This window comes from Poecilia formosa, unplaced genomic scaffold (genome assembly GCF_000485575.1).
Source record: "Poecilia formosa unplaced genomic scaffold, Poecilia_formosa-5.1.2 Scaffold30, whole genome shotgun sequence".
In the NCBI taxonomy this organism is placed as follows: Eukaryota; Metazoa; Chordata; class Actinopteri; order Cyprinodontiformes; family Poeciliidae; genus Poecilia; species Poecilia formosa.
The window spans coordinates 1,871,578-1,880,048 of record NW_006799969.1 but is presented as its reverse complement, the minus strand read 5'-3'; the positions used below and the strand labels follow the sequence as shown (position 1 = coordinate 1,880,048).

At 40.3% G+C, this 8,471-nt stretch overlaps 1 protein-coding gene and 1 pseudogene across 1 annotated transcript; both read left to right on the top strand.

Moving 5' to 3' along the window:
• Positions 1-554: 554 nt before the first annotated feature.
• Positions 555-3,327, top strand: LOC103136106 (cytochrome P450 1B1). Its single transcript, XM_074560038.1, has one exon. It carries the CDS (start codon positions 746-748, stop codon positions 2,321-2,323), a length of 1,578 nt encoding a protein of 525 aa, XP_074416139.1. The 5' UTR covers positions 555-745; the 3' UTR covers positions 2,324-3,327.
• Positions 3,328-4,384: 1,057 nt separating this feature from the next.
• On the top strand, positions 4,385-5,687 carry LOC103136203 (cytochrome P450 1B1 pseudogene; annotated as a pseudogene).
• Positions 5,688-8,471: the final 2,784 nt, after the last annotated feature.

Sequence of the window (8,471 nt, the reverse complement as noted above, 5' to 3'; positions counted from 1 at the left end):
CTACAAACTTTATATATTGCTATGCAAAGCTGAATGGGGATTGTATGTCTATGTATATCAGACTGATTACAATCCATTCGAAGTGTATTCATGTTGGAAAAAAAAAAACATAAAAAAATCTTACTAAAATCTCTTGTGAGTGACTCAAACCTTTTCCAAACAGACAGAAATGTATTTATTCTGTGGTAAAAGACGCCCGCTGCGTCTTCTGTAGCCAGGAAATCAATCATGTTAGACGGCTTTTAAATGCTCATATTCTGCTAATCCTCCGTTTACGTGGATAAATTCACCCGACATGACTGCATCCCAGTCTCCCACCGGCCCCTGAGAGTTTTTCCTCCCTCTCTGTGTAGCGCTGACGGCGGTCGGTCACGCTCCTCGCTCACAGAGTCCCCCGACGCTCCGTACTGCGCGCCTCTCAGAGCGACCAACAGCAGAGAGATAATGCGCTGCAGCGGTGTCCACACTGCTACCACAATGGGAGGAGTGTGAAAGTTATCCTGAGCCCTGCCCACTTACTGTAAAGCATTTAAGAAGCTGGAGAGCAGCAAAACAGGCACTTAAGCCTTAAATCTTTATGAAGACTATCTGATTAGGAAAAAAGAAAACTGTGATGGTAGTTTTACTGGGCTTTGATTAGCAGTTTCATACTTGATATGGATCCATAGGGTGTTTTTTTCTTCACAAACAAGCATAAAAAAAAGACTTTGTTAAAAGGAAAAGAGACAGCTGATACCTTGAAACAATGGCAATTGACAGTGAGTTTGGTGTGAAGAGCAGCAGCATCACCAAGGAATGGAGCGGACAGGTCCACCCTGCCCTGGTTGCCTCTTTCGTTTTCCTCTTCTTCCTGGAAGCCTGCCTGTGGGTCAGAAACCTCAGGCTCAAGAGAAGACTGCCGGGACCCTTTGCCTGGCCTGTGGTGGGCAACGCTATGCAGCTGGGTCAGATGCCTCACATCACTCTGGCCAAGCTGGCCAAGAAGTACGGCAATGTGTACCAGATAAGACTGGGCTGCAGCGACGTGGTGGTCCTCAACGGAGACCAGGCGATACATCAGGCACTGATTCAACACAGCACAGAGTTCGCAGGCAGACCAAACTTTGTTTCTTTCCAGTTGATCTCTGGAGGCAGGAGCTTGACGTTCACTAATTACAGCAAACAGTGGAAAGCACACAGGAAAGTTGCCCAGTCGACTCTCAGAGCGTTTTCTTCTGCAAACAGTCAGACCAAAAAATCCTTTGAGCAGCACGTGCTGGCAGAGGCCACAGAACTGGTGCAGACATTCCTACGTCAGAGCACTAATGGACAGTGTTTTTATCCAGCTTATGAGTTTACAGTAGCTGCTGCTAACATAATGTGTGCTCTTTGCTTTGGAAAGAGATATGGACATGATGACCAAGAGTTCAGGACATTGTTGCACAGAGTGGACAAGTTTGGGGAGACAGTTGGGGCAGGTAGCTTGGTAGATGTCATGCCCTGGCTGCAGTCCTTCCCTAATCCAGTCAGAAATGTCTATGAAACCTTTAAAGTCATAAACAGTGAGTTTTTTTCTTATGTTAGAGATAAAGTGGTACAGCACAGAGAGTCCTTCAACCCTGAGGTGACCAGGGACATGAGTGATGCCATCATTAAAGCAATTGAGCACGGAGAGGAGAGCACGTTGGAAAGGGAGTTTTCTGAAGCAACTGTCACCGATCTGATTGGAGCAGGTCAAGATACTATGTCGACAGTCATGCAATGGATTCTCCTCTTGCTGGTCAAATACCCAGACTACCAAGCCAAACTGCAGCAGCTCATTGACAAAGTTGTAGGCCAAGACCGGCTGCCGTCAGTCGAGGACAGAAGCAATCTTGCTCTCCTGGACGCCTTCATCTATGAGACCATGCGCTTCACCAGCTTTCTGCCCTTCACAATCCCGCACTCGACCACGGCAGATGTCACCATCGGAAGCCTCCACATCCCCAAGGACACGGTTGTCTTCATCAATCAGTGGTCTGTCAACCATGACCCCCAGAAATGGAAGGACCCCCATGTGTTTGACCCCAAGCGTTTCATAGACGAGAACGGAGCCCTGGACAGAGACAGAACCAGCAGCGTGATGATTTTCTCAACAGGTAAGAGACGCTGCATTGGCTCTCAGATTGCCAAAGTGCAGATGTTTCTGTTTGCAGCGGTCCTGCTGCATCAGCTCACCTTTGAGAGCGACTCATCCGCGCCTCCTACTCTGGACTGCGCCTACGGCCTCACGCTGAAGCCCCTTAACTTTAATGTGAGAGCGAAGCTCAGGGGAAAGTTGCTTGGTGTGGTTTCTCCAGCATAAACACAATGTCCAGAGGCCGTGACTGTTAAACACTTTATCACCAGTGACATTTATTAGTGAGTATAATTATACTTGCACACAATTGTTTTGATATTTAACAAGAATATGTAATTCATGTATTAGATTTGCTGTTAGTGCATAACTAAAACGCTAATTTTGAAGATGTCTGCAGCAAATGAAACAAGTGTATGAACTGTTAAGATAAATGAAATATTTACTTCTCTGAATACTCTGCACTTAACAAGATTTATTTCAGAAATATGTGCTTGTTTGTTATCTATGGAGCATTAATATGTGTGCAGAAATGACATTTAAAGTACAGATGTATATTAAATACTTGTGAATGCTATTATGACACTTGAAGGCCCACTGTTCTCAACTGTTGTATGCAAAACTGTATTGTAACTTTGCCACATAATTCATATTTAATGCAAAAAATTGTTTAAATGTAATCACTATCTACTGAATTTAAAGCATAAAAGCGAAACACAAAAGAGCAACGAGCTCGTCTGAGACATCAGACGTGAGAAAGGAATCTTTCATCTGGAAGGATCCACAGCTTTTACGAGGAGATGCACGAGACATCACTGGGGACTGCGAGCAATAACAGACTTTCTGCATCAAAGCTTCACTTTCACTGTACAAGCACTGCAGCTACAGCTATGCCAAGCCCCCCTTTTTTTTTCCCCCCACTACAACAAAACACATGTGCAAGACATCTCTCTCACTCGTGAGGCATTCTTAAAACCATGTTTGTTTATGGTACAGTTTATCAAAGCTACACGGATGTCAGCGCGCTCCCTTTAAGCCTCTGTGTTCAAAAACTGACGTCGTAATGCCCAACGGGCATTTTCTGTCTGTGTCAAGGCAAAAGATTAACACCGGTCGGCCTCACATGTTGAAGCTTCCAGTCTGGAGCAGCTGCTCTGACTTTCGAGGCCTACTGAGCCTTTATGTATTGGAAAAAATAAGCTGTATTTAAAATAAATCAAGTGAATGGTAAATTGTTGGTGTGCCTGACTTATTTGACCTCATACTGAGAAAGCATCTCAGTATGCATCTTGGCAAAAGAAAGGGTGATTTTTTTTTGACTGCAACATAAAACAAACAAAAACATAAAAAATAAAGCCTGTTAATAATTTCAGATGAAGGAGATTAGTGGATTATTAAATTAATTAAAAACATTTTTATGTCACACAAGCATATTAATCAGTCAAATATTTTCTGAATTCTGCTGGATCTAAATTAAAGCAGTAGAAGTGAGGCTGAGATGAGATTTTTTTTCTGCAGGAACAATTTATGCAGTTAAAGGAGCAAACAAATTATATTTTGATATAATCAATTGTTAAAAACAAATGGACAATTTTTGCATAACAAATATAACGCCAAGTGTTTTCACAGTTTGTCACATGATTACAAACTTCAGCATAATTATTGTGTTGGGAATATTTAATAAAAACAACATGAATCATCATTAAATTGTGTTGGGATGTTGCAGCGCAGTTATTTGCTTTTTCCTTGAAAATAAAAAGCTCCCTTTTCATAGTATATAATACATATACATTTTATTTGTACTTGGTATTAAAGATAAAGTTATCACTAGTGAATTTGTCATATATATTTTTCATATATCACGTTATATTAACTTTCATTGACTCTGGAGGTCTACATTTGCTATTTTCTGACACAATGAGTAAGTAATTTAACTCCCTGCGCTGCCTTCCTTTTCTCTCGCTTAACAAACACTACTAGAGGGAGACGAGTGGGAACAGGACTAAGGTCGGCAGGCAAAGGTCAAAATAGGAGGGGGCAGATAGAGAAAGAGTCCCTAACCACTCCCATCAAACTGACACATATAAGTGAGGTGTTAAGTGTTGAATATGTGTTCCTATAATGAGGTGAAGACAAAAGCTGCAATACTGCAATCTTTTTTAGAAACAGTAGAACTTTGACCACTGCTTGGAGAGCTTTTTTTTTTTTTTGTAGCATTCTAATATGATATATTAATAAATAAATATATTTTAATGTTATAAAGAGTATATTTTTACTTCACTAAGCACAATGCAGTTTGATTTGAAGAGTAGCGGCATCATCAGGCTTTGGAGCATCCAGCCTGCTCTCATCGCCCCAGTTGTTTTTCTTCTCTGTCTGGAAGCCTGTCTCTGGGTCAGGAACCTTAAACTCAAGAGGAGACTGCCGGGACCTTTTGCCTGGTCAGTGGTCGGTAACGCCTTGCAGCTGGGCCAGATGCCTCATGTCGCCTTCACCAAGCTTGCTAAGAAATACGGGGATGTGTATAAGATCCGCCTGGGCTGCAGCAATATCGTGGTCCTGAACGGAGCCTACGTGATCCGATAGGCCCTGATACAGCACAGAACAGGGTTTGCAGTTAGGCCAAACTTTGTGTCCTTTCAGGGTGTGTCGGGGGGAAGAGTCTGACTTTTACTAATTACCGCAAACAGTGGAGGATGCACAGGAAAATAGCTCAAACTACAATCAGAGAAGTCTCATCTTCCAACAGTCATACCAAAAAAGCTTTTGAGCATCAAATTGTGGCTGAGGCTGCGGAACTTGTAGAGATTTTCCTTAAACTCAGCACTCAGGACAAGTATTTCAACCCCAGGCGTGAGCTGACTGTAGCTGCTGAAAATGTGATTTGTGCCCTGCGCTTTGGAAAACGTTATGGGCATGATGACGTGGAGTTTATATCCTTTTTGCATCATGTAGATCAGTTTCTGGCAGACGGTAGGGGCTGGAAGTTTGGTTGATGTCATGGCGTGGATTCAGTCTTTCCCCAATCCAGTCCGAAGTGTATTCAAAACTTTTAAATGGTTGAAGAGTTCTTCAATCTCGTCAGCAGCAAAGTGGAGTGACACAGACAGACCTTTGATCCACAGCACACAAGGGACATGAGTGATGCCATTATAGAAGTCATTGATGAGTTTGATGGCGACACAGAGCTCACCAAAGACTACGCGGAGGCAATGGTAGCAGACTTGATTGGCGCAGGTATGGACACTGTCTCTACTGCCCTCCACTGGATTGTTCTTTTGCCGGCTAAGCACCCTGACATTCAAACCAAACTCCATGAGCTCACTGATTGGGTGGTGGGACGAGGCAGACTGCCATCTGATGAGGACAGAGTACACATGCCTTACCTGGATGCCTTCATCTACGAGACAATGCGTTTCACCAGTTTTGTCACTGTCACCATCCCCCACTCGAAAACCTCAGATGTCACTGTGGGGGGGTCTGAGGATTCCCAAAGACACTGTGATCTTTATCAACCAGTGGTCTGTCAATCATGACCCACTGAGGTGGAACGACCCCCCACCTCCCATTTGACTCCTCCCACTTCTTGGACGAAAACAGCTCCCTCATCTGACAGACAATATTGTGATCTTCTGAGCAGGGAAGAGGAAATGGATCGCGGACCAATTTGAGATCTTTTTGTTCTTTGCAATTTTGCTTCATCAATGTAGCTTTGAAAAATGCCCAAATGAGGATTTTTCACTCAAGTGCAGCTGTGGTTTAACACTGAAGCCTTTAGATTACAAAATCACTGCCAAACTCAGAGGAGAATTGCTAAAAAACAAGTAATTTTATTTATCTTTTTTTTAAAATATGTAAGCTTTGTTTTTAGGAAATCGTTTTACAAACTTAGCTTTAACTAACCTCCTGAAATTAAACAGTTAAAACTGATAGTTTAGTGACAGCTACTTTAGATTATGTGTAAACAAATTAAACAATTTAATACTCAACTTTGGAGTTAAATGTAAGTTCTAGAAAATTTCTAAAATCTCATGTTTTCTTATTTTAATTTATGTGAAAAAGCCTCTAGTTAGTGTGTTCTTCATCTCTTTGTTTTTGACAATGTTATTAAAGCATCTTGAACAAATAACTGGTCAACAGAGCTACTAAATATTTGTAATAAAGACCCTTTGTAAAAAAATAAATGAAAATTTAGAAATTTGCAGAATTGTTGATTCTAAATATCCCGTGATAAACATGATTCATTGTTTATTATCATCTTTTGCTAGCAGCAACTAAATTAATATTTTGGACTATGTTTTTGTAATTGTGTTAAACAAATAACCCAGGTGTACTCAGTTACTTTCTATTATTTTTTTAATTAATCTAACAATGTAAATATATTTCTTTTCTTTTTTTATGATTGGGCCTTTAAAGAATACCATAAGAACAAAGGACTTTATTCTTTTATGAAAGGTAGGAAGAACAAGACTAAAGTTTTTGCTGGCCAGAACATTTCATCCTTCATAAGAACTGGAGTGCAGAACTCGTTGGACGTCTCCACGTGTCTCTTCCTCTTCAGCAAACCAGAGTTGCAAGAGTAGAAATATTTCAGTTTTGTTCTTGCAATCCCTCAGAGAAAGAATAAATTCTCTCTTCTTGTAGAACATCCATCCACCATTTTTCTATAAACACTGAACTAAAGCATGTAAAGAGCTAAGTAAAAATCAACAATTCTGCAAATTTCTAAATTTTCATTTATTTTTTTTTACAAAATCTGATACACGTCAGTGACAATTCTAATAAACCGTTTTACTATTGTGTTTATTAAAACTCACACATATGTATTTAAAGTATTCTTTCGAAACTCTTAATTTGAGCATCTTTAATAAACTTTGTTCTGACTGGTCAGGAGGTGAACCTTATTTTCTATCAAATAAAGATTAAAAACTGAGTGAAAGCCAATCTTCCTGGCCTGAATAGCTTTTTTCAGCCATTTATTTAGACATAAATCATCCGGATTTACAGTTTTGGTTACATAAAACAGGATTCTAAAGAGATGCTCAGGGTTTTTGAAGTGTGGTTTGGTTAAAAGATTATAAGCAGTTAATATAATCACTGCTATGGATAACTTTCTTGTTATATTCTTTCAATACGAATAAAGGTTAGTTGGGGCCAGGGGCTGAAGCCAGTGGACTGAGAGGGGCCAAGAACAAAGTGGACTTTCACCATTTTAAAACAACTCTAATATATAAACAATGGTTGCAGTTTATGCAAAAGTTACTTTATGAGCCTTTAAACCACCATCCCATCTGTACTGGAGAGTTTTCTTTTCTAGGAAAGCTATTTGTGATTCACATGAGGAATGGAAGTGGAAAATAATATTCCTGTGTGAAACATATGCAGAGCATTTCTGGTCAAAGTTACTGTGCTATGTAAAAGTAAAAATGGTGCAAAACATTTATAAAACATTGGTCACTTAAACTGCTCGAAACGTTTTTTTTTTTTTCTTTTTACATCAGTTTACTTTACATTAGTCACCCAGTCTGGGAAGGTTTTACATGTGCAAAGCTGGGTTTCACGCTAGAATATCACTGGTGGCGTACCACAGCCTACATTTATTTCCTGTGTAAATAATAAATACATTCTGTTTAAATAGACATCCACTACAAACGCCATAGCAGCTAAAAGGTTCATAATCTGGCATTCACATAAGCCACCATTACGCTGGACCACCTCAACTTATTTGTTCAATCTTACTTGTTCCTTTACTAAGAAAACCTGAACCATGCTATTCTACAAGTATGGCTAATAAATATTAGTGAAAATGTTATAAAGTGTAAATCCTCCTACTTCATTTCCTACGGGACCCTTCCTTCTCAGAGTGGTTTGGGTAAACCTGTGTTGGATTCTCACAGGAGTAATGCTGTAGGTAGCCTTAACATTGACTTGGCTTACAACTGAGCAGAGTGAAGACATTCAGTACTTTTACTGGCTCTGACGCACAGATCCCAGAGGATGGATTGAGCTTCCCGACCTCCCCCGTTTCCAGAAATGCTTCCCAAAAAGTCCACGAAATGTCTCCAACTAAAAGACTCCCTTTTTACCCCCAACTCACCCACACTGCTTGACGTGAGGAGTTTTACTACTGAAAGGAAAACAAAAAAGTGGCTGTCCAACAATTTTTCAGCTCTGAGAATATTCACATTTTGCACGTACGCGCCTGTGTAGGGTCATGTCTATGCACTGGTTGAGTCAGACAAAATTCCAATAAAACTCAATAATATCGGAACGTTATTCAACAGTGCCTTGGAAAAGAATCCCTACACTTTGGATTTTATTTAAAACGGAGTAATTATTCAGTGGAAGGATTAGGAAGCATGACATATATATATAT

Coding starts and splice junctions, on each gene's coding strand:
- LOC103136106 (XM_074560038.1), top strand. CDS start 746: ATGGCAATTGACAGTGAGTTTGGTGTGAAGAGCAGCAGCATCACCAAG.